Source organism: Psammomys obesus, unplaced genomic scaffold (assembly GCF_907164565.1).
Source record: "Psammomys obesus unplaced genomic scaffold, mPsaObe1.curated_primary_1811, whole genome shotgun sequence".
NCBI classification, from domain to species: domain Eukaryota; kingdom Metazoa; phylum Chordata; class Mammalia; order Rodentia; family Muridae; genus Psammomys; species Psammomys obesus.
Window position 1 is genome coordinate 13209049 of NW_026596051.1, and position 24667 is coordinate 13233715.

At 54.1% G+C, this 24667-nt stretch overlaps 1 protein-coding gene across 9 annotated transcripts; it reads right to left on the reverse strand.

Annotated features, from left to right (window-relative positions):
• Positions 1-3365: 3365 nt before the first annotated feature.
• Positions 3366-20242, reverse strand: Zmiz2 (zinc finger MIZ-type containing 2). 9 transcript variants are annotated; one of them, XM_055624322.1, is made up of 20 exons: positions 20188-20242; positions 14276-14440; positions 13879-13991; positions 13683-13797; positions 13133-13335; positions 12604-12787; positions 12148-12408; positions 11805-11987; positions 11116-11193; positions 10732-10900; positions 9950-10094; positions 9665-9875; positions 8375-8480; positions 7999-8156; positions 6972-7039; positions 6560-6628; positions 6071-6315; positions 5453-5622; positions 5125-5367; positions 3366-4389 (listed from the first exon to the last, which is right to left on the reverse strand). In XM_055624322.1, exons 3-20 carry the CDS (start codon positions 13926-13928, stop codon positions 4282-4284), a joined length of 2766 nt encoding a protein of 921 aa, XP_055480297.1. In that variant the 5' UTR covers positions 13929-13991; positions 14276-14440; positions 20188-20242; the 3' UTR covers positions 3366-4281. The 9 variants fall into 9 exon arrangements, with proteins under 9 accessions (XP_055480297.1, XP_055480296.1, XP_055480301.1 ...); XM_055624321.1 differs by lacking the exon at positions 20188-20242 and adding an exon at positions 19827-19916 and having other exon boundaries at positions 13879-13988; XM_055624326.1 differs by lacking the exon at positions 20188-20242 and adding an exon at positions 19827-19916 and having other exon boundaries at positions 13133-13239.
• Positions 20243-24667: the final 4425 nt, after the last annotated feature.

Here is a 24667-nt window from a genome sequence, read left to right on the forward strand (position 1 = left end):
TGTGTGTGTGTGTGTGTGTGTGTGTGTGTGTGTGTGTGTGTGTGTGTTTTGGGATTTATTATGTATATAGTATTCTGCCTGCATGTATGCATGAATGTCAGAAGAGGGCACCAGATCTCATTATAGATTGTGGTGAGCTACCAGGTGGCTGCTGGGAATTGAACTCAGGACCCTTGAAAGAGCCAGTGCTCTTAACAGCTGAGCCATCTCTCCAGCTCTTTGTTTTTGTTTTAAGACAGGGTTGCTCTGTGTAACAACTTTGGCTGTCTTGGAACTCTCTTTGTAGACTGGGCTGGCCTTGAACTCACAGAGATGAGTTGTGCCTGGCTCTGCCTCCCAGGCGCTGGGATTAAAGGTGTGTGCCACTATAGCCTGGCTGCTTCTGTGTTCTTTATGGCAGTTAAAACAAAACAAAAACAAAACATGGTGCAAGTGGCCAATAATCTCTGAGACAAAAGGTAACTTGGGGAAAAAGAAAACAGAAAATGATTTTAACAAGCGCCTGATGGTACTGATGTCTTGGCTTCTTTGAACCAAGGCGACCTAGAGTGGTTATGGGTCAGAGAGGGTTGTGCCAGGGAGGGAATGGTGGCAGTAGGGAAGGGCTCGGTCTACAGCGCACATTGAGCAGTCCCCTTTTCAGGCTTTGCAGTCTCTGGGTCCCTCTTTGTCTGATCTAACTCGACATCTGACACTGGGCTTTTCCTCAAGGGAAGGCTTCTGATGACTGAGCCCATCAAGTTCCTGGATATCTACTGAGGATTGCCTTGTAGGCTTGATCTTAGTCATCTGTGTTTTTACCTGGCAATTGGTCCATTTTATCTAAGTTATCTAATTGATTGACGTAACTGTTTTTATCTGTTTCTGTTCCTTCTTCCACTCTCCCTCTCCCTTCTTTTCTGCCTGCCTGAGGGGCCAGGGGTGGAGCCTGGAGCATCTGAGCTACACACCTAGCTCCTTACTTTCACTTCTTGTTTTCCTAGTTAGTTTATAAAGGCTTATTAAATTTTCTGGCAAAGGCAAAGAACCAACTCTTACTTTTAAGAACGTAGTGTGTGTGTGTGTGTGTGTGTGTGTGTGTGTGTGTGTGTGTGTGTGCAGTGCCTACAAAAGACAGAAGGTGGCGCAGGACCCCCTGGAGTTAGACTTTGCACCTGGTTGTAGCTGTGCAATGGTGGCAGATGCCTTTAATCCCGGCACTTGGGAGGCAAAGACAGGCAGATCTCTCAGTTTGAGTCCACCTGGTTGACAGAGTTCCAGGGTAGCTAGGGTTATGAAGAGAAACCTTGTCCCTGAAAAACAAAACAAAACAAACAAACACAGGTGATTGTGAGCCACTTACTGTGGGTGCTAGGAACTGAACTCAGGACCTTGGCAAGAGCTGTAGGCACACTTAACTTCTTAGCCACCCCTCCAGCTTCCTTACCCAGATTTCTTCCATTTCTCTGCCCCAAGCTTCCCATCCTTCCTTGTGTGCTCTCAGGCTGTTTGGCTAACTTCTTGTTCCTTTAGATAAGATATAAAGCTCCTACTGGCTTGAGAGCTCCACTTACTGAGACAGGGCCTCTCTGTGTAGCCCTGGCTGTCCTGGGACTCACTTTGTGGACCAGGCTGGTCTCTTGCCTCCACTTACCTTGTGTGTGTACATCACATGTATATGTAAGACCCGAGGAGGCCAAAAAGAGGGCACCGGAGTTACAAATGGTTGTGAGCTGCCATGTGAATATTGGGGATCAAACCCAGGCTCTCTGGGGGAAAGGCCAGTGATCTTAACTGCCGAGCCATCTTCCCGGACCTAAGAATTCCGAGTGTTCAAAGTAGGCTATTGGCTGGTTTTGGTGACAAGGCAGATGCAATGGAGTGGGAAGCCCCCAGCCTCTACTGGGCCTGCACGGGGAAGGAGTCCACGCCCTTGCGTAGTTAACAGGAATGTACCTGAACCCTGTGTGAATCCTGCTAGCTTTGTGCGTCGTAGAGCCCTCGCACTGTCTATAACCTTTTCTCTGTGTGGTGCGCAGAGCCTCTGGCAGCTAGTCCTCAATCACTTATCCATGCTGTGAGGCTCCACTTTCTGGATGTTTGTCAGGTCCAAACGGAACTCAGGACAAATGACTAATTATGGTGCTTAACAGGGTACCAAAGTGCACGCCGGCCTCCAGGCTCTCTCAACATTGCAAGTACCTGTTATAGAGTCCATGATACTGGCTCTTCTAACCTGGCCCCTACCCTAAGCTTCTCCCCTTCCCACAGCCTCTCCTTCCTCTACAACCCTGCCATGCCAGTCATGTGCTCTCTTGGCTCTTGGTTCTCTTCTCATGGTCTGGTTCAACCCACAGGCCATGCTCTGTGTTCTTTACCTGCTCTGGACTCATGCCTCTGGCCGTACTCCCCCTCGTTTCTACAATAAAACCCTTCCTCTCAACCACACCTGGGGGGGGGGACACACCATATCACTTCATGTAATTGGTGGCTGAAACCCCACTTTGTACAGCTGCAGCCTTTGATTGTCCTCCCTGCCCCTCTTCAGTCCCCATCATTGCATGTAGAGCAGGCTGGCTCAGAATTGCGGCAATCCTGGCTGAGCACAGGGAATTACAGGTGTGTATCACCATGCCTGGTGTTGTTGCTATTTTGAACCAGGGACACCGGACTTGCAACAGGCCGAGTAAATGTGTGCGTGACAGTTTGCTCCAGTCCAAGGAGGGCCGGCTCTTCCTCCCCCTTCCTCAGTGGAGGCTGCAGCCAGGACTGCTGTGCTGTCCTCACATTCCCCGTGCCTGACTTCTGTCCCCTCCCCCACTGTTAGCAAGAGGACAGAGACGCTGGAAACAGGCTCTCCAGTGCAATGAGAGGGCCACTGGTGCGTTCTCAAATGTCAGAGATACTCAGAGCTACCAGGGCTCTGCAGGCAATTCCTCCCTCCTCCCCTGCAGCCTCCCAGACGGGCAGCCTCCTCTGGTACTGCAAGACAGGCTTTGGCAGCTAGCCGAGGATTCCCCTCACCCCTCCCTGGTTCTCACCTTTCCGGCTGCACAGGAAGGCTGTCTGGGCAGGGCCTCAGGACCCAGTGCTGCTGAGGGCTGTGGCTGTGCTGCAGTCACTTGACAGACAGCTGGCTCCCTGCCCTAGGGCACACCCAGGGAAGGTGACATGGTAGCAAATGTCTCCAGGGCAAGCCCAAACACTTTACAAAATAGTTCTGCCAATGGAGCCAACTTGGAAAATTCCAGGGTAAAGGAAATTTACCTCAGCTCAGGGATAGCCTGACTGTGACCGTGGATGAAAAGATCTAGGTTTTAATTTGGGGTGCTAACAACAGGAAGACCACAGCCCCTCAGCACAAAAGGACTCATCCAGGCCCACCAAGAGGGAGTCCTTTAATAGATCGCACAGACAGGAGACACACAGGCCAGCGCCCTGCTTGCAGACCCAGGCGCTTTGCCAGCAGATGCAATGGCCTCCCCCACCTGGGTGTGGGCCGCAGGGTGAAGAGGAGGTGGTTTAAAAAACACAGCTGTACTAATTCTTCACTTTCACAGAGAAGAGGAACTTGGGGGAGCAGCTCACTGGAGAATTTACATAGAGCTGAGTCTGAAGCCCACCCCTAGAGGGGCTGAACCTCTCTGAGCTGTCTGCACCCAGGGAGGGGCAGACACCAATGGAAGGCCCAGGCCAGGCCACAGAGGAGCATGCTGACTTAAATAGCCATCCCCTCCCTTTCCCAGCTGTTAGCATTTCTACACTATGTACATAGTTGTGCTTTATTGCCCCCACCCCAGCCTCGGCCTGGTCTGAAGCTCGGGGTGGAGGGGAGGAACCCCCCCGCACCACATTCAGCTGGGAGGGAGCACCAGGCCCCCAAAGGCTGGTGCTCTGTATGGTTCTGAGGCTGCCGGGTTCAGGCCTCTGGAGCTGCAGACCAAGGGTGTGGAGCCAGCCTTGCCAGCCAGCTCTTCTGAGGAGGAGCAGAAACAGAAGGGTAAGGTGCAGGCTGGGTGGGAGCAGGCAGGGTGGAGAGACAAGTGCAAGGCCGTGAGTCTGGGACTAGGGATATGCACACGCGGCTGTCAGGCCTGCAGGGCACCTCACGAGATCCATTCTGTAGCGGTGAGCTTGATGGAGGGAGGCTGTGAGGACCACTGGCCTGGGCCCCTTGGAGCACAGGGCTGCTTCCGGTTCATTGGGGGCTGGCAGTGGCAGGCGCGGCTCAGGGTGTGTGCGTGGGGCTGGGTGAGAAGGGAAGGCTGCGGTGATGTCTTCTGCGTGTGTCCTCACCAGGGATCAGTTGTTCTCAAAGAGTGAGAGCAGGTCATCACTGCTGTTGGTGGGGAGGTCGGGTGGACCCAGGTAGGAGAGCAGTTCATCAGGGTTAGTCAGTTCTGGGAGCAGCTGAGGACAAAGCAAACACATTAGCAGCTGTGCTCTCAGACCCTTCACGTCCAGTGGCCATGCTGTCCTGGCCCTAGGCCCAGTGGGATACTAAACTCCTCCTCTTGCCAAATGCTGGGTGCCTGCGTGAAGCCACCTGGCTGTATGAAGCTGCCTGTATCTCCCCGTGGAAGGCTGCTACAGGACAAGAACAGCTCAAGACACGCTTCTCAGGGGTCAGGGTATACAACCCGAGGTGAGCCAGCTGCGCCCCAGAGACGCACAGGTCCGAGAACGGATCTCCAGTGTCATCCCCAGGGGCCAAAGCAGTTGGTAAAATTCCACACCCCTCAGCTTTCTGCTCTGGCCTACTCCTCATCTTCCTTATGTGGAACTTCAGTGGGTTTGTTATGGACCAGGACAGTGGACAAACTGTCTCCCATGCTTGTGCTCACATGCTGCCTGCGTTGAAAAGATGCAACAAATGGCCAGGTCAAGTTGGACTTTGAAGACAGTGCTAACACACCTAGGCTCCAAAAGCTTCTAGGGTGGGTGACTCTTTGCCCACACAGGGGTACCTGTGCCAACAGCTCCCAGGTATCCATGTGAGGACGGCTGCCCTCGGGTGACATTATCTGACATTCTCTCCTGGAGGCTCATTGTCTTCCCTTCTATTAAGCGAGGTGGGTAGACTCGGGGACCAACGCACAGACAGCCCCAATGGCTCCCACCCCCAGCATGGGACGGGCTACTCACATCCAGAGCTGGTTCCGAGGCCTCCCCTGCCCCAGTCATGCCAGGAGGCCCCATCATGCCCGTGGCAGGATTGAAGGCCAGTTCGCTGATGGGCCCTGTGTTTGGTTGGCCCAGGGGCTGCCGGGAGGCAGGGGGAGGGTTTGGATGGTGTAGCTGGGAGCCTGGGGCAGGCCCGAGGTTAGGGGTGTGCATTCCTGGTGGTCCGGGGTTGTGGGCTGGGTCCAGGTGGCCTGCTGATGCCATCTGAGCATGGAGAAAGGACTCGTTAAAATAGCTTGAGGACTTCTGGGGAGACTCCTACCCATGGGCTTCTTTGAACAGCACTGACCTGGCCTGGGAGGCAAGGAGCAGACTTGTCTGGAGTCAGGAGGCTGCTGGGAATGTCAGACTGGTAGGAAATGGGGGGTGGCCCCTGGCTGAACTCAGCAAGGTTTGGGGTGGTGGGTGTAGCAGATGGGAAGGATTCTGGGAAGGTTCCAGGCCCCAGGAAATTGGAACCTACAAGAGGAAGCAGGACAGAAAGCTCAGATAGGCAGAGGAGTGCCAGGTGGGGAGGTGGCTAAGGCATGAGAGGGACACACCCCCACTAGCAGTAATTCTCCACTTGTTCCCATCACTGTCGGGGCTGGGCTGTGGCAGTCGGAGGAGGGGAGACCTCAGAGGTGATGGACGGAACGTGGAGGTCCTCGAGGGGCCCGAGTGAAGTAGTTCAGTAAAACCTCAATCCAAACCAAGAAGGGTGGGGCCTCGCTACCCTGTCTCCTATCGTCATGGCCTCATGGGACTTCCCCACCATGCCAGATGAGATATGAAGGGCAGGCATCCTCAGCATGGTACTTGTGAGTGTGTGGCGGCGGCACTGCCATAGGCAAGGAGGCTGATCCGGAGAGGGTGAGTCATTTGCCCAGAGTCATCTGAGGATCAGGCCTGGGTGTGCTATACTCACCCTGGCTGGGGTAGTCGCTGGGGGCAGGGGCCGAAGGGGGCTGCAAAGGGGCAAAGGGGGCAGCGCCGGGGCCCAGGGCAGCGATCATCTCCATCACACTGGGCATGAGCACGTGGGCAGGGCTCACGGTGCGGCAGCGCTTCAGCACTGGCCCATCCGGCTCCTCCTTGATGTGCAGGTCAGGCTTCACGGGCACCGGCTTCCAGCTGCATGTGGGGTCGATGGTGATCTCCTCATAGTCTGAACTAAGCAGGGACAGGTGGGTACCGGTCACTTGCCACTCACCCAGCACTCGCTGCTCCACTCAGCTGTCAGGAAGTTGCCCAGCAGACCTTCTGTTCAAACACTTCAGGGTTTTTAACAGGCGTGCGGTGGGCACTGGCCTGGGGGGAGCTGCTTCGCCATGGGAAGAGGCCCCACAGACTGCACTTACTCCCGGTCTGCCCTCTGGTGGCCACAGATCGGGGGTGGCAGGAAGAAGACACTTACTTCTGAATGTAGATCAGGATGCCCAGCATATACTGGTCCACCTCCAGGCCCTCCAGCAAGGCTGTCTTGCTGCAGAAAGCAAAGGAGACTGGTGAGGAGGCCTAGCCCAGTCGGGTGCAGTCCCTATCACTTCTCCAGCTTGACTGCCTGTGTGAGGTGATTCTGTCAGGGGCCCCTGTATGTGCAGCAACTGTGCATGGCATGCATCAGGTGAGCCTACACGAGGTGACCCTGGATAAACTGCTCTTGCTGGTCCAGTGCAAGGGGATGCTATGCAGGCCACCTGGTCGGAGGTCTCGGGCCTGAGACGCGCTACTCCGGTCTGTGCTAGGGAACACTTCTGATGCTATTTCATGTTTCACCCTCTGAGGAAGTGGCACTTCTCCCCTCATCAGGAACAAGACGGACTCACTTGCACACTGGGCACCTCCAGGTTCCCCGCTCACAGTTGAGCTGCAAGTATGACTCCAGGTCAAAGCACTGCAGAGAGATAGACACGTCATCCCTCACCATGGGTCAGTGGAGAGAGCTGCTCTGTCTTCTGGAAAGTGACTCATTTGGTATATGTTAGGTATCAGGTTTCTACTGCAGAATAGGCGTAATAGTTTGGAATCCCCCAAGCAGCCCTCCCCATTGCTGCTGTGCCCTAAGACCAAAGCAAGGACCGGGCAGCTGTACCCACAAGGGACCTCTTGACCCAGGGCAGTTGTGCCAGGTGAGGGTGGCACACACTTTAATCCCAGTACTCAGGAGGCAGAGGCAGGTGGGCCTTTGTGTTTGAGGCCGGGCTAGTCTACATAATGAGCTCTCCAGGACAGCCGGGGCTACATGTCACAGGCAAACAAACACGCATACATATATAGGAAAGACTGTGATTATGTTTCAGAGGAGCAACACTAATTTGTGGGGACGCAGGAAGCAACAAGGCCAGGCTCCCATGGTAGGTCTGCCTTTCTGGTCTTGACAGCTGAGGTACTGGGGTTCCACCGGCCAGGGAAGATGAGGCCGAGGTGTCAGCTCAGAACACTGTTTTTCCAACACCTGAGTGTGGTGGTGTCTGCCTGCCAGCTCAGCACTTGGGAGGTTGAGGCAAAAAGATTAGGAATTCAGGCCCATCCCCAGCTACAGTGAGTTTAGGGCCAGCCTGGCAGGCATGAGACCCTATCTCAAGGGGGATTCTCACTATGTATCCCAAACTGGCTTCACACTGAAGATCCTACTGCCTCAGCCTGAGGGCTGGGATTACCGGTGTAGATCACTGTAAGATTCTCTAAATTGGGTAAATGCTGGCAGTGGACCACGTGTTCTTTCTTTTTAATGCTAAGCAGTTCCCCCAGTTTCCAGTCTAGAGTCCACTCAATACTGAGTCAGTTTTCTGGTTTCTCCACAAACATTTTAAGGGCAACAAATGTCAACACAGGTCTGCAGGGAGCACACACCTGTATGTGGCGACAGTCGTGACCACGGGCTGGGAGCTGGATCCTGCGGAAGGTGATGGGGCACTTCAGGGACACCTTGATAGCCGTCTGCTCCACCCCATCCTCTCCATTGGGCCCAGGGGTGCCAGGGATGGTGCCGCTACTGAAGTTCCGCTTTACTGACATTGACAGGAAAGGACTTGAGTAAAGGCCCCAGCACCGTGGGGCTGTGAACTGGTGCACTAACCAGGGACCAGTCACTGCTCAGTCAATGGCTCTGAGGAGCTGCCTGCAGGCAAGCAGTGCCCCCGGGGCAGAGCCATCTGCTGGAGAGGAAATGGCCCCGGGCACACAGCAGGGCTCGGCCTGGCACAGCGCAGGAGGAGGGGCCACTCACTCTTGGTGATGCAGTGCTCAGCTGGCAGGAGGCGCTTCTTGAGGAGGCCCTGAAGCACGGAGCGCACAGATGGGCGGTGCACCAGCTGCAGCACGAAGAGGTGGGACTGCAACAGAGGGGGGGTGTCACACGCAGGAGGGGCTGGCCAAGGCGGCGCATCATCCGGGGACCAGCTGTGCCTACGCATTAGTGCATGGGCTGCCAGGCAGAGGGGAGAGTTTAGATGGCAGAAAGCCAGGCAGCACCTTCCCAGCAGCCAGACCCTGAGTGCTGACACACAGGCGGGGGCTTCCACTTCTGTTAGTCTCAGGCGGGGCTATGAGCTCTGCCAGCCACTCCGTGTCAGCGCGTGTCCCACACCTTCTCAGCCTGTCTCACGCTGCACCGTCACACCAGTGGCGGCGGCACGCCCACCGCACTACCACCCTGCCCTACGTCAGCTCGCATCTCACCACACCACACACTGCGCCTCTCAGCACTCCGCAGCGCACTCTGCTGTTGTTCGACCACTGTCTAGCTTTTTCCTGTCAAAACCCAGTCACCTCAAGTCCCTGGCACACTCCTCTGTTTATCACATCTGCTCTCCTGACAGGATGTGGTTTGTGAGCCACCCTGGCTCCAGACCCCTCAGTCGGCATGCCCGAAGCTCAGGGTGCACTCGGGGCCCTGCCCACCCGAACGCAGTGAGGCCCAGGCCAGTGCAGGGAGCATTTTCCATGAGCTTTCTGTGCAGCTGGCTTTCTTTGACATAATTAACATGAGCACTAAATCTTTTCATGTAATCCAGCTGGAAAAGTGTCTATTTAACTAGTTCCCTCTTTTCTTTCTTTCTTTCTCTTCCTTCCTTCCTTCCTTCCTTCCTTCCTTCCTTCCTTCCTTCCTTCCTTCCTTCCTTCCTTCCTTCCTAGACTTATTTATTTATTATGTATGCACTGTTCTGTCTGTATGTACACCTACATGCCAGAACAGGGCACCAGCTCTCCCTATAGATAGTCATGAGCCACCATGTGGTTGCTGGGATTGAACTCAGGACCTCTGGAAGGGCAGCCATGCTCTCAAGCTCTGAGCCATCTCCAGCCCTGGTTCCCTTTTCTCAAAGGGCAAGGACAGAGTAGAGTAGAAAAGGAAGCAGCACCTTGTTCTTCAAGGATAAAGAGGCTCGCCCACGAGCTCCCAACCCCACGGGAGAGATGATGATCCACGGGAGAGATGGTGTCCCAGCCAGCCCCAAGCCCTGCAGACCCCACCCGGAAGCCTGGAGACCCGCCCACAGCCCCGCAGGCTACCCACGCAGCAGCAGGCGGTAACGGTGATCTGGATGGTGTTGCGACCTGGCTGGCACACGTGCTTCAGGTAGAGGGGCTTATGCGAGGTCTTGTTGTCTCCACGCTCGATGCTGAGGGGTGTGGCGTTGACGCTGACCTGCACAGATGCTGGCCAGTTGGTGTTCATCTGCCGGTCCTCATGGTGGTAGCACTTGAACTGCAGCTCCAGGTCAGGCCTAGCAGGGAAGAGGGTGAAAGGAGCCCACACTGTGCAGGCAGGGCCCTGGGCCAGGATGGTAGCAGGGCTCACCTCAGCATAAGGGTCTTATAGACAGAATCTCGGAGCTGGAAGACATGGTTGCTCACAGCCAGGTTGTGCTGCAGGCGAAAGGGCTCCAGAACCACCCCATCTCGGACCGGGAAGGTCAGGCGCAGCTCATCACACGGGCCACTTCCTGAGGGCAGAGGTGTGCTGGCTTTGAGTTCGGTACCCTACCAAGGGATCCCGCCCCCTCAAGAAATACTTCTGCACCTAGACCCCCAAACCCTAACCCAACCCCTGCCAGAAACTCGCAAGAGGACTGAGACACCCCCGCCCTCGGGCTCCCATTGGTGTTTTTTTCAGAACTTGGGCCCACAGTCTGCAAGTTCAAGTTCGATCCTGCCTTGGTCATCCAGTACAACCTGGATCACATTCTGACAGTCAAAGGAATGCTTCCAACCTAGAAAGCATATTCGGGCTGGGCCCCCTGCCATTGCACTATGGCTCATCTGAAGGCTTCAGGATGCTAGCCTCTTCTGCAGCAGTCCCCCCTGAAGTAGGGCGCATACCCAGGGATGGGCTGCCGAGGGTTCCTTTTGGGTGCATAGATGTTTTTTCTGGACAGGCTGTCCCCACCCCCAACAGATCTTGAGAGGGCCACCATGAGAAACAGGATGGCCTGATTTAACCCTTCTACTTTTCACGACGCTGTGGCCTTGGGCTTTTCCTGGGGCCTAGCAAATTGCCCCTGGTCTCCCAAGCTCCTTGTACTGAGTCCTAATCACCCCAGCCAACCTCAGGTGGCTGCTGTCCTGAAGATAAACACTCACCAGAGGGTGACGGCTGTAAGGAGTTGAGGCCTGGCTTGAGGTCAGGCAGGAAAGGAGACTTGACTTCCTGGCTTGGGGACATGTAGGGAACATTGCTGCTGGGCGTCATGGGTGGTGTGGGATTCCCCGGCAGTGGGGAGCTGGGGTAACCAGGGATGGAGCGGGAAGGCTGTAGAGGTTGAGCATAAACAGTCAAAGCAGAATGGCAGGGTGGGAGGGTGGTCTGTTCACGGAGCACCCCTGGAAACCATCAGAAGACGAGTGGGCAGGAGGCAGCCCCGGACTGCCAGGCAGAGAGCCTACACTTCTTCCTGCCGTGGTGCCCTCTTTCCATATGCCCGCCCTGTGAGCCTCCCGGCCCAGCCACCCTGCCAAGCCCCGTACCCCACTCAAGCCAGGCTGGCTGTAGCTGATGCTGCCCCCGTTGAAGTTGGCGCCCTGCCCGTTGAACTGCTCTGTGGGCTGTGGGAGAGAAAACTGTGTGTGCCTGGGGCTCCAGCCGGCCCCGTACTGACCCCCTAGGCCCAGTCCCAGACCCTCCGCCACACACGGGTGCTGATCTGTGCATTAGCTACGCTCCCCATGATCTGTAAGAAACATTACTGATCTCATGATGCAGAAAGTTAGCACTACAGAAACAGGAATGACCTTCCAAGCCGGAAGGGCTGAAAGACACTTGCACACAACACTCCTCTTGCATTCCCTCTTCTCAGCCTTGTCCTTCTGCCTACTCAGGCTCCCGGTGAGATGTGCTCGTTCTCCATGTACCCAGAGAAGGTGCACTGCCAGCAAGGGCCTGTCTCTTAAACAGTGGTCAGGGTGCAGGGTGGAGGAGTGAGGGATTGAAATGTACAAGTCCACAAAGGTTGTCAGACTGGCTTGGAAGCCTGTTTGCAGCAATCTACACCAAATACCCATGTATATCCGTATGTATAGGTATGTATCATGGAACTAGAACGGTCACCCTGAGAGCCGTTCTTGGACTGACTAGATTTCCCTGGCCAACCTGCCTAGAGGTCCCCACTAAGTCCTATGGCACTCCACCCAGCACAGGCCCGTGGAGCCAGTCTTACCTTGTAATGCAGTCCCGTGGGGCCAGGGGCAGACAGGGACAGGGAGCCCATGCTTTGCTGCAGGGACAGCCTGTGTCCAGGATAAGAGGAGGCAGAGCCCGGGGGCTGCCCAGGGCCGGGAGCATACTGGGCAGTGCTGGCAGCATACTGGCCTCCTTGCAGATACTGCTGCCCAGGGTACACCTGAGAAGAAGCAGAGAGAGGGGAGAGAAAGGGTCTTCACGATCCTGCCGGGCAGGGTTGTTCTCTCTCACTGCAGAAGCCACCCTTGTTACAACTCAGAGGGCACTGGAATAGGGCAACCATCCGCTAGGACCCCAGGCTGAGCAACCAAGGCACTCACCTCTGAATAGGCTCTCTTGACCCCCTGTCGGGGCAGTGGCTGGGCCTGAGGCGGCCCAGGGTAGCCATGCTGAGGCAGCCGCTGTCCTGCGTATAAGGGTGTCATGCCTGCTGCCCGGGTAGGGTTCATGGTCATGGAGGAGAGGCCAGAGGGGCCCATCATTCCTCCCATGCCAGAAGGGTTCAGGCCAGGAGGTACGCTGGGACCCCGAGGACCTCCATGCTGCAGAAACTGGCTGTTAAAAGACTGCCCAGTCCCCATCTGAGAAGAGAAGAGGAGGAATGGTCCGGACCCCTCTCTCAGCCGTGGGCCTCCCTCTTCCTGCTCCCTCTTTCATTATTGGCCTCAGGAGATCCCAGCAACGCCCACAGTTGTCCCCAGAACCCACTGCCTTGCCAAGTCTACCAAGCCCACCCATACTTGCCGCCACATGGAAGGAACCTGACAGGGCCTTACCGCTCCATATTGGCTTAGCTCCTGGCTCTGCTTCTCCTGCAGGGCAGCCACAGTGGCTGTGGCCGTGGCCGTGGCCGTGGCCGCGGCAGCAGCCATGGCAGCTGCAGCTGCCGCCTGTGTGAAGTCAGTCGAGGGCCGGGCAGCATGTGAGGGGAGGCCCAAGCCTCCAGGGCCCCCTGCATACCTGCAGGTGATGATATAGGACTACCTCACTCTCTACAAAGGCTTGCCCTGGACACAGCACTCGGGGAAGCCCTTTTTTCTCTTTTCCAAACAGAGTGTCTCTGTGTGGCCCTGGCTGTCCTGGACTCGCTTTGTAGACCAGGCTGGCCTGGAACTCAGAGAGCTCCGCCTGCCTCTGCCTCTCTGAGCACTGGGGTCACAGGCGTGCACCACCGCGCCCAGCTCATTCTCTCCTTCTGAACAGACCTTCTACTGTAGCTACTGGAGACAGAGGCAGCCAACCCTTTTGCAGCCCCCGCCAGGCAGATGGCTTCAAGCCGCTGGCCAGGTGAGGGGCCCTGCTTACCCAGTGGTGAAACTGGATCCCCCAGGGTAGGCCCCTCTGCCATACACTCCTTGCTGTACGTAGCCCTTGCTAGCACCACCTTCAGCGAACGCCTGCTGTCCCAGGCACTGTGGGGAGGTCAAGGCAGAGCTGCCACCTGCCACACCAGGCATCATGGAGCCACCAGGGGGACTTCCTGCAGGGCCCATGGGGTTCCCCAAAACCTACAAGGAAGTGGGAGTCACCAAAGAGAACCAGACAAACCGCGGACTTCAAGACACATCCCCAAAGCGCTAGGTGCCAAGAGGAGCCCAGGAAGGAGGGAGCGCCTGGGGTGGGGTAGGAGCAGCTGTCTACAGTTCTGACTGGGACGGTCTCTGAAGCCAGGGGAAGACATCCCATGACAGTTCAGAAGAAAGGCACTAGTGACTGACTTGAGGCCCTCAGGAAGCCCCATCCTTGTGCTCCAGCCAGTTGCCTTGGTCCCTTGTTCTTGGAACCCTAAGATGGTAGAGGCACCTAAGGCTCTGGATCCTGAGGGCTCCGGGAGGATGGCCCAGTGCACACTCACCTGGCTCTGTGTTGCGTTGCCAACTCCCCACACGGTAGTGACCACGGACAGTGACCCGGCTGGCTGAGTGGCACTTTGTTGCCAAGGCACAGACTCATACGCAAATGAACCATCACTACAGAGAGAACAGCTGCTAAGGCAGGTCGGAGGGCCCAGGGCTTGCTAGAAGAGGCAGGCCGCAGAAGCCCGTACTCACCCGTGTGGCGCAGGGGGCAGGGCAGGTTTCATGGGGTTCATGGGGTTCATTGGTGATGCAGTAGCCTACAGGCCCAAAGCGCTGTAACTTATCCGGAGTTGCTGCTCCGGCTGCTAGACAGGAGGGAGCGGACAGGAGCTTAGATGCAGCAGGAGCCCGTAGTGCCCTGGACAAGGCCAGGGCAGAGGTCAACCAGAATGCAGTGGGAAGCAACTCTTACAAGGGTTGCTATCTTAAGCCTTTGGACCAACCGTGGAAAAGGGTTCTCTGATTTCAAACACTCTCCACAGACTCTTTCCCATACCACATCCATATAAAACCAAGAACCCCTCAGCAGGTCCTGGGTGGAAGACAGAGGGCCAGTGGGGGTAGTACCCACCCTGGGAAGCCCAGAGACCTGAGAAGGAGCAGAGCCGAAGTGTTCTTTGAGGCGGAGGCTGGGAAGGTCAGGAAGCAGATGTGGAGCAGCAGTCCATCCACCAGCGTGGCCTTGGGGAGGCTGCACTGACACAGCGGAAGCAGGACACAGGCACCAACCCAGCCCCTGGCTGGCAGCTCTTTCCTACCAAGAGGGTAGATGAGGGCTTCAGGCCACAGACCCTTCAAACTGACCCAGGTAACTTGAGGGAGCAGGCATGTGTGTGTGCGTGTCTCAGACATATACGGGCATGAGTACAGGGTCAAGGGAGCGGTCCTGCCCTCCAGAGACCTGTCGGTGACACTTGTCAGTTCCCAACAGGGCAGTGACATACACAACACAACAGGTGTGTGTGGGTTTCCAAAGACACAAAGGCCCCTGATTTTCAGGCCTGCTGTTTTTCAGTGAGGGTGAGAGCGTGCTAAGCCACAGCTACAAGATGGGGCCAACTGCAGCAATGGCTGGTGGACAGAGGAGGCTCTGGCAGGTAGGACCAGTGGCTGATGCCCACTGCTCATTGCGCTAGTAGCCACAACTCCAGGCTGCTTCCAAAGCCGTGTCTCCCACACCGCCAAGGGCAAGCTCCTTCCTAAAACAGGCTCAGACAACCCCCAGGCCTGGGCTGCTGCCCTTCTCAGAGCCTCATTTACTCAGGTCCTAACATACCCTGAACTACCCTCATGCCCACCTCTGCTTGGTCTTACCAGGGGAGCACACACGCCATGTGTTGGGCCCCTCTCAGGGAACCCTTAGGGAAAGGCCTGTGTACTCCTTGCTGAACCCCTCTGCCTCATAGAGGCTATGTGACTGCCACAGGTGTCTTTTGAAACATGCTAAAATCTGGTGATTTCTATCTGGCCACTCAGCACCCACAAGCCTCTTGTCTTGGGGAGCAAGGGACACCCCAGCACATGCTCAGCTCTGGGACTTAGTCTTCAGAGCTCAGCACAGACCTGGAGGCTCTGCAAGGCACAAAGCCCAGAACAGGTGAGAGAACAGTGAGAAAAGGGGACTGTGTGGGGACTGTGCCTTGGTCCTGCCTGGGCAGCCTGAGGCTTCCAGGGGTCCCCACGCCCACCACCAGACGAGAAGGGAAGAGAATGACCAGGGGCAAAGAAGCTCCACCCACAGCATTCTGCTCTTTAACCTCAGGGGCGACTAGACTTCATTCTGGCCTTTCCCAGACCAAGTCCTGCCTAGGCAACAGGAGCCACAGTGTGCCAGCTTGGTGGCAGAGGCTGGCATGTTGTCATGTTCTGGGTTTGAATCTTAGCACTTCAACAACAATCAATTCACACCATATATCAAAATTAACTAGGTCCTAGGTTTAAATGTAAAATGCAGAACTGTAAAAAGTCTGGGAAAGGTAAAAGAAGCTCTACAGGACCCAGGCCAGGTAAAAAGTTCATAGATTTGACACCAAAAGGTGTGCTCCATAAAACAAATAGGCTTGGCTTTATCAAAATTGAAAACTTTTCTGCAAAAGATTTGCTAAAAGGATTATGCAATACAAGCTGGAAGAAATGCTTGCAAGCCACCTGTTCCAAAAGAGATGGTGTCTAGAATATATAACAAATTATTAAATTATTATTTGAATTTTTAAGACAGGGTCCTTCTGTATAGCCTTAGTTGTCCTGAAACTTGCTCTGTAGAACAGGCTAGACTCAAACTCACAAAGATCCACCTGCCTCTGCTTCCTGAGTGCTGGGATTAAAGGCGTGTGCTACCACCACCTGGCTTAGATTATTATTAAAACAAAATCCAAACAGAAAATTAGCAAAACATAAATGGAAGAGAATATGAATGGTAACTAACCCAAGAAAAAGTGCTCAGTAGCTTGTTCATGCGTCCAGAAGGACAACTAAGATGAAAAGTGACATCACAAAATGCTGGCAAGGAGAAACTAGACCTCACATACATTGCCCAGGAGAATGTGAAATAAATGGCACAGCTACTCCAGAGAAGTCCGGCCATTTCTTTTTTCTTCTCCCTCCCTTAATGAATTTATTCACTTTACATCCTGACTGCAGAGCCCCCCCTTCCCCACCCTCACCATTTCTTAGAAACCCAAGGTTGCAGCTACCACTGGACAACCTAGCAACCCTGCTCTGGGGCATGTAGCTCAGAGAGATGTCAACTTGTGTTCACAGGGAAACCTGTATGTGAATGCTTGTTTGTCACAGCTAAAGACTGAAACAGCCCAGGTGTCCTTCAATGAAGGAACGCACTGCTAACAGACTACAACCTATGCTAGATGAATCTCCCAGGAACTGTGCTGAATGCAAAAGGCCAATTACTGGTGCTCTACTGTATGATTCCTTCACCTGCCAAAGTGGGAAAATTGTGAAAAAGTTAACAGTGGCCAGGGTTAAATGAAGGGTGGGGAGGATGATCTTTCCATGTCTATAACTTTAGCAGATGGGTGTGACTATAAATCCACATAGGAAGGCTCCTCCCAACTGTAGCAATGTGCTGTTCCAGAGTGATGTTGTACTACAGTTTTACAAAATGTTACAATTTGGAGGGAACTGGGTAGAGATACAAGGACTCTCTCTATGCTATTTTTTTTTTTTTTTTTTTTTTTTTTTTTTTTTTACAACTGACTATAGCTACAGTCATCTCACAATAAAACTTTTAGCCAAACCAGGTTATGGTGGCCCATGCCTATAACCCAACACTGGGAAGAGAGGCATGAGGATCAGGAGTTCAAGGCCAGTCTCGACTAGATGATGTGTTATAGACTAGCTTAATGTGGTGGTGCCTACATGAAATCAAAGCAACTGGGAGATGGAGGCAGAGGGTCATGGGTTCAAGGCCTGCCTAGGTTACACAGTGAGACTATGTTTCAAAGCAGGTTTAAAAAAATAATTACATAATTACAAAACTACCCCACCAGTAGCAACCACCTCTCCCTTCTCAAAAAGGCCTTGGTAATCCAAAGCTGGTTGGGTTGGCCAGGGCCACTCTGTTGTACCAAGCACAGGGAGGGAACCATGCTGGATGAGAGGCAGGCAGTGAGCCCTTGTCTCATTTCAAGTCACCTAAGGCAGGCAACACCCAACTCCAGAGCATCCCAGTCAGCTGGTGAGACAGGCTGCCGGCCCCACCCAGGGTCATTAGGGCAGGCTGGGTCCTGAGCCTTGCATGTTTAACACACCTGACCACAGTGTGAAAGCCTCTGATCTAGGAAATACAGAGTTGGAGAGAAGAGAGAAGAGCAGGTGTTGGGTAGGGAGACACCCACAGGAGCCTTTGACATCACACGGGCTGGGGGAATTCCACCCACAATGCATCTCTGCTGTGGACAGAGACCACAAACATTTCCAGTTCCCCCTGAACAGGCCTCTCTGCGCTGGGAGGGCTTCCTGCTAGACTCTTCAATTCACACCTAAGCATGCAGCAGGGTGGGGAGGCCTGGAGCCCCTGGGTCTGCTATCCAGTGGACCCTACTCCTGACCACAGGGAGGCATTCTCTGAGTGTAGACCTTCCTCCCGTATCTAAGGCAGAACTGGGGAGGAAGCCTGGACTCTCAATGTGCCAACTGCAGCTGGAAGCCAGGTCCCCTAGCAGAGCTGCTCTGACTGGAGGTCCATCTAGGAGTACAAGACTTTCTGCGGGGTCAGGTCACATCCTCCCTCAAGCACAGAGCTCCAGAGAACTGGCTCTCCAGGTGTCCCAGAGCAGCTACACCCCAGCCTTCCTGGCTCCATCCACCTCTACTTGTCTGAGCAGCTAAGAATAAGACCTAGTAATGGTCTCGGCCAGCATTCCTGCTCCAGGCAGCCCTTCTCAACAGCTCAAGAAACAGCGCTCACTGCCTCCAAAGTTGCAGGGTTAGGCTTCAGCTTAAGAAAGTGGGGTCAGCCGGTTGGTGATGGCACACACCTTTAACCCCAGGACTTGGGTGCAGAGGCAGTCGGATCTCTATGAGTTCAAGAACAGACTGGTCTACAGAGTGAGTCCAGGACAGCCAGGGCTACACAGAGAAACCCTGTCTCAAAACAAACAAACATACAGAAAGAAAGGAAAGAAAGAAAGAAAGAAAGAAAGAGAGAACCTGGGATCAAAAGGTTCCAGAGACATGACAGTCCAGGAAGAGTGAGGTGCTATAAACCTGTATGTAGTCTTATCCACTCAGGAGGTTGCAGCAAGATCAGTTAAGCCTGAAGAGTTCAAGGCAACAGTGAAACCCTGAGCTGGGTGGGTGGGGGAGGATATGGCAGGTTTGAAGTGTGGCAGAAGCAGAGTCCCTAGAGTCAAAGGATGCGCGGGTTAAGTGCCCCGGAGGCTAGAGGTCCCAGGCCGTGAGCTGCAACTTCCTAGCTTCAGCGAGCAGGACCACTCTTCACGAAGGGCTCCAAAGTGAGCATCTGCCGATAGCCCAACGGCCAAAGGGACAGCCAATCCTGACTCCAATCTACAATGTTTAACATGGGGATCTGGGGGCCACTTTAGGCTCTATGGCCACCTCTGTCATCAGCCCTTAGAGATCAATCCTAGCAATCAGGGTGCTCCCTAAGCATGCTGAGCCTGACTCCCAGAAGTCTTTACCTGCTTATCCTCATTCTACCCCCAGCCTGCTTCCATCCCCAGGGAGCACAGCAAGGGCCTTGAGGTCAGTTCTGGTGAGTAAGGTTAAGCTTCCCTCCCTCGTTCCCGTTCTCAGGTATCAAGGGATGCCCTTGGTACTGGTGGTGAGTCTGTGATCACCCTACCACATCGACCACGGTGTTAGATCAGGTCACATGTGCTATTTGTGTCCCTGTGAAATTTTCTGCAATAACACAAACGAATTGAAGACATCACCAAAGACCGTCTCTAACTACTGAAAGAAGGAAGCCTGAGAAGGAGGGGGCAGGACAGGAGAGGAAAGCAGAGCAGGTGACGGAGTAAGAAAGGCAACTGGGCGCTGGGCAAAGGACACCTTGAGGGGATGGGATACCTTGGGGGGGAGGGGGACGACGGTGGGCACCTGGGAGTGGTGTTCAGGGTACCAAGGAGAACAAAATATTTAGGGAGAGCAGGGCACCTTCGTGCTTTTGAGCTTCAGTTTGGAAAAGGGTGTTCCCGTCAAAAACCCGGACAGGGACTGACAGGTCGGCGTCCTCAGCCTAGGGGCAGCGCGGACCTTCCTCGGCCAGTAACGGCTTCCAACGACCCCCGTCCCCCATCACCCAGATGTTGAGCAGCTAAGTGGGATCCGAGGGGCGCTCCGTGAAGGTGAGCCTGCCCGGCTCCTAGAGCTGGAACGACAGGCTGGGGTGAGGGCCCATCAGCCTCCTCCGCTCAGGAGGCCCCCAAAGGCCACTTGCACCGTGGACCAGCCCCAACAAAGCCTCCGCGGAGGGGAGAGTGATCCCGACAGCGCGGCGCAGGGGACAGGTACCCGAAGGTGGGCGGCAGAGCCGAGCTAAGCCAAAACCTCGTCCGGCGCTCCGGGACCGGCCGCACCTGCCACCGCACCTGCCGCACCTGCGCGCCCCACCGCCCGCGCTTGCCTGCCGTGTCCCGCGCCACCCAGCCGCTCACCTCCGCCCGGCCCGACCCGGCCCGTCGCCGCGGCCCCCTGCCCGCGCCGCTCCATGCGCTCAGCCCGCCCTCGGCGCCGCCCGCCGCCCCCGGGCCGCCGCCGCCCGCGCCATCGCGCCGCCGCCGCTCGGAGGGCACAATGGAGCCGCCGCCGCGCTGCTCATGCATATGCATGACGCCGCGCCGCTGGCCCCGCCCCCCAGACCAGAGCAGCGGAGCCCCGAGCGGCGCTCTAGCGGCTGGGGCAGGGGCGAGTACCGGCCATAATGGCCGGGATGGGCCGGGGCTGGGTCCGGGAGGCTACTGGCTGCCGCGTAGGAGGCTCTGTGCATCCTGCCTGCACCCCGCGCCCCCTCCGCACCTTCGCGATCGCGGTGTCAGAGGAGTCCCGCACGCTTCCTGCTGCTGTCCACCGGGGCGGGGCCGAACGGGGGCGGGGCCACGGCGGGGGCGGGGCCCCAGCGGGGCTGGCTTGGGCCTGGGCCTGGCCACAGCCTGGCGGTCTAGTCGGTTCGTGACTGAATACTGGCTAAGTCCCTCCGGAACCTTCGAATCCTACATGGCGGACGTGCGAGTCTTAGGAGTCAGGACCGAGAAGCCCATCGCTGAAAATGAAAACAACATATACTTACCCTTCTACACAGACGAATGGCCTCTTCCTGAGGTACTGCCTCCTTCACCTCTCTGTTGAAATCACTATGATTTTTTTTCTTAAGGGCTGGAGAGGTGGCTTAGTGATTAAAGGCGGTGATTGCCCTTCCAGAGGCCCCGGGTTCGGTTCTCAGCTCCGACAAGTGGAATTCCCCAGGATTTTCCGCTCTTCTGGCCTCTGCGAGCATGCACTGCAATGCAAGCTAGCAAACAAGCAATTTAAAAAATTATTTTCTAGGCAAATAACAAAATAGACCTGTAGACAGTTTTGTCATTCTGTAGGTCTGGTAGGCTCATCCAGCCTTTTGACATTGCAACATGAGAGTTGTCGCCTACAGAGTTCCCACGAGAGAACCGTGTGATCTATAGATCTAACAACAAATGTCTCATAATGTTGTAAGTCATTTTATGTTTTGTTCTGTTTTTTGGTTAGGCCAAATTCGTAGGAACCACCTTCCACATGCAGGCCCCCAAGTGCCAGGTCAGGCCTGCAAGCTGTGTCTGCATTTTTCTACCTTCAGTTTCAGAAGAGTACAGCCTCCTGATAACTCACGATTATCATCGACGCTGTTATTGTGAAACACACCATGCATTCGGATCATGGTCAAGTGCCCGGTTTTATAGCATTAAACACATGCGTTCTCACACAGCCATCTATCCCCAGGATGATTTCATCTTCTCCAACAGGCACTCTGCCCGTTAGGTCAGTGGTTCTCAGCCTTCCTAACGCCGCCACCCTTTAATACAGTCCTTTATGTTGTGGTGACCCCCGACCATCAGAATATTTTATTACTGCTTCATAACTGTAAAGCCACTACCGTTATAAATCACAGTCTAAATGGCAGATAAACAGGATATTTGATATGTAATCCCCAAAGGGCTAGCAACCCCAGGGTTGAGAAACAGTGCATTAAATTAATTTAAACCCCAGCACTTCTCCCAATCATGCCACTCTGCTTGTGTCCCTGAGTTTGGCTTCTTTTAAGCACCTCATGTCAGTGGAACTACTCAGCGTTTGCTTACTGCACTAAGCTTTTTGACCTCAAGGCAGAACTCCTTTGGTGGGGGAAGGGTTGAAATGGACTCTCACACTGTAGCCCAGGCTAGCCCTGAACTTGCAGCAATCCTTTTGTCTAAGCTTCTCAAACCTGAGATTACAAGGCACACAACCTCATGTCCAGCCTGACTTTCCCTCATTTTTATGGGGGAAGGGTATCCTCCTGAATGGAGGTAGCACGTTTATTTGTCCATTCATGGATCCAGGAATATCCTCCGGTTTGATTTTAACATTGCTGAAATGCCTTCCTTGAGCCGTGCGCCTTGCTTCCTGAGAGAAATCATTAAAGCACTGGCCCAGTGTGGCAGCCCTGCCACATGGCAGCCCCGGGTCTCCACTCCGGGACTTATGTTAGCTATAGGGACTAGGGCCAGTCAGTCTCCACAGCCCTTGGAACAAGCATGTTAGAGGGACAAGCAAAAGCGGTGTCTCAGCAGGGACTGAGGAACGGCATCAGGGAGAGTATCAGGAATTAAAAACAAGATCAAGGTAGGTGATGGGATAAGGAGAGGGGAAAGGTTCTCTGGGGAACAGAGCTGGTGATGAAGATACCCAGGTGAATGGAAAGACAGTGTCAGGGTCCTGCCCCATCTGGAACAGGCAGACTAATGGACCAGGCCAGAAGAGTCCATCTAAGGGGCTCAGGGGCCCTCAGTGCTGGCGGCTGTCACCTTCTGCCTGCGTTAGCAGTTCTGGTACTAGAAGGTCTGTGGTGCTGGACCCTTTCTAGATACTGCTTTTGTTTTTATTTTTGCTTGTTTGGTTTGTTTTTGAGGCAGAGTCCCATGGAACTCAGGCTGGCTTAGAACTTGCTGTCACTGAAAATGACTTTGAACTTCTGATTCTTTTGCCTAGAGACTCTGTAAGTGTTTGGAGTGCCACTCCTGGTTTCTATGTGGTGTTAGAGACTCCCAAGGCTTCATGCATCCAAGGAAGACCCCTACCCTTAAGCTGCCCCCCAACCTCTAGACAATGTTTTCACTGATTACAGTGTATATAGATAGCACAGTAGATAGCACAACTTCCTAAAACCTTCCTTTTAAAACCAGGTAAGGTAACACTTGGTATCTGGCAGTTCTTTGGATATTAGAAAAACTGGGCATAGTGGCATTGCTCTTGATTTCAGCACCTGGGAAGCAGAGGCAGACAGGCAAATCTCTAAGTTCTAGGCCAGCCTGGTCTACATAGTGAGTTCAAGGACAAGCAGGGCTACACAGTGAGACCATGTCTGGGGAAAAAAAGGTATTAAAATAAACTTGTGTTCTGGGTCAGGGTCTCACTATGTTGCTCAAGCTGGTCTGTCTGTCTTTGGTTTTATAAGACAAGATCTGACTCGGTAGCTCAGGCAGTAACTCATTACAGGTGTGAATCAGCAAACCCAGCTTCAGGCTGGCAGTACACTGGGCTTAACTACCCTTCTTCCTCAGCCAGACTCCTAGCAGGTGGTAACATCGTTGCCTTGGCCTCCTAGCAGAGTTCAGGACCTCACACATGCAGACCCACTGACCCTGTCACTAAGGACATCTCAGCAGTGCGCCATACATAGGTTTTGCTTGTTTCCTTTTCCTTTAGGGTTTCTCTGTGAAGCCCTGGCTGTCCTGGACTGGAACTCACAGAGAGCCACGTGCTTCCGCCTGCCTGAGTGCTGGGATTAGAGGTGGGTGCAACCGCCCCTAGCTCATACACAGGTTTTAATCGATGGCCCATTGCACATTTGATGGTGAAGCTATACTATTCTATTGCCCAATGTCAAGTCCTTTCAGTTCTGTAGGTGCACTCTGTGCTGCACAACCAGGGATCCTCAGAATGACACTTTTCAGAATGTACCTGTTTAGGGTTCGAGGACAGCCTGGTCTACAAAGCAAGTCTGGGAAACCAAAAAAAAAAAAAAAAAAAAAAAAAAAAGAATGTGTCTGTTTATTTTTTAAGTGTCTGTGTTTTTTAAAAAGAGTTTTATTTACTTAATCTACGTACATGAGTGTTCTGCTTTCGTGCACACCAGAAGAGGGAATCAGATCCCATTACAAATGGTTGTGAGCCACCATGTGGTTGCTGGGACTTGAACTCAGGATCTCTGGAAGAGCAGCCAATGCTCTTAACTGAACCATCTCTCCAGTCCTTAAGTGCGTTTTTTTTTTTTTAAATTACATTTACTTACTGTGTGTGTGCATGGGTTCAGGCACGGGAGAGGCATGCACAGGCTCAGTGTTACCCGCCTGTGATTTCAGCACCCAAAAACCAGGGGCAGGAAAAAAAAAAGCCAGTTGTGGTAGAGCAAGTCTTTAATCCCAGCACTGAGGAGGCAGAGGCAGATGGTTCCTGGTGAGTTTGAGGCTAGCCTCGTTTACATAGTGAGTTCCAGGACAGCCAAATAGAAAGACCCTGTCAAACAACAACAAAAGGAAACAAAAAAGTGGCAGGAGAATTGTAAATTCCAGGCCAGCCTGGGCTACATAGTAAGACTCTTCTTCTTCTCTGTTATATTATTATTATCATCATTATTGTTGCTTGGCTTTTTGAAACAGGGTTTCTCTTTGTACCAGGCCAGGCTGTCGTGGAACTCAGAGATCCACCAGGCTGCTTCCTGAGTACTGGGATTAGCAGCATGGGCCCCTCCCCCACCCCTATTGTTTCCAGCGTCGTTTTCTGGCTAGTCCCTGGTATTCACCATGTAACACTCAACTCACTTCCTGTGTTTCGGCACCATCACCCGCTGTCGCTGTCGCTGTGCCCCGCCCCGGGCAAGGAACCCTCAGTGTGCCTCTCTCCCTTCTGTTTTTATCTTGTCTGTAACCAGCATGCTCCTCACTGTGGCCTCCGTTTATCAGTGGTGAGGGGACACAGCTCTTTGCTACCACCACACCAGCCTGGGTAGCTGCTCTAGATTTTTAGGGACTTCCAACTCAGGCCAACTTGAAATTTGTGGCTTCGACGCTGAAAAGAAATTTTAGGACAGTTGGCGTAGTTGGGATTCTAAGTAGAGGGTTAAGAGTGTTAGAGGTGCTTAGACAAAAGGAAGGCATCCCCAAGGAGGGGTGTGTGGAGGGAGCGTAGAGGACATAGATACCTAAGTGTGGGTGGAGGCAATCAGTTAGCTTAGCATTAGCCATACTGACCGGTCTCAGAAAGTTAT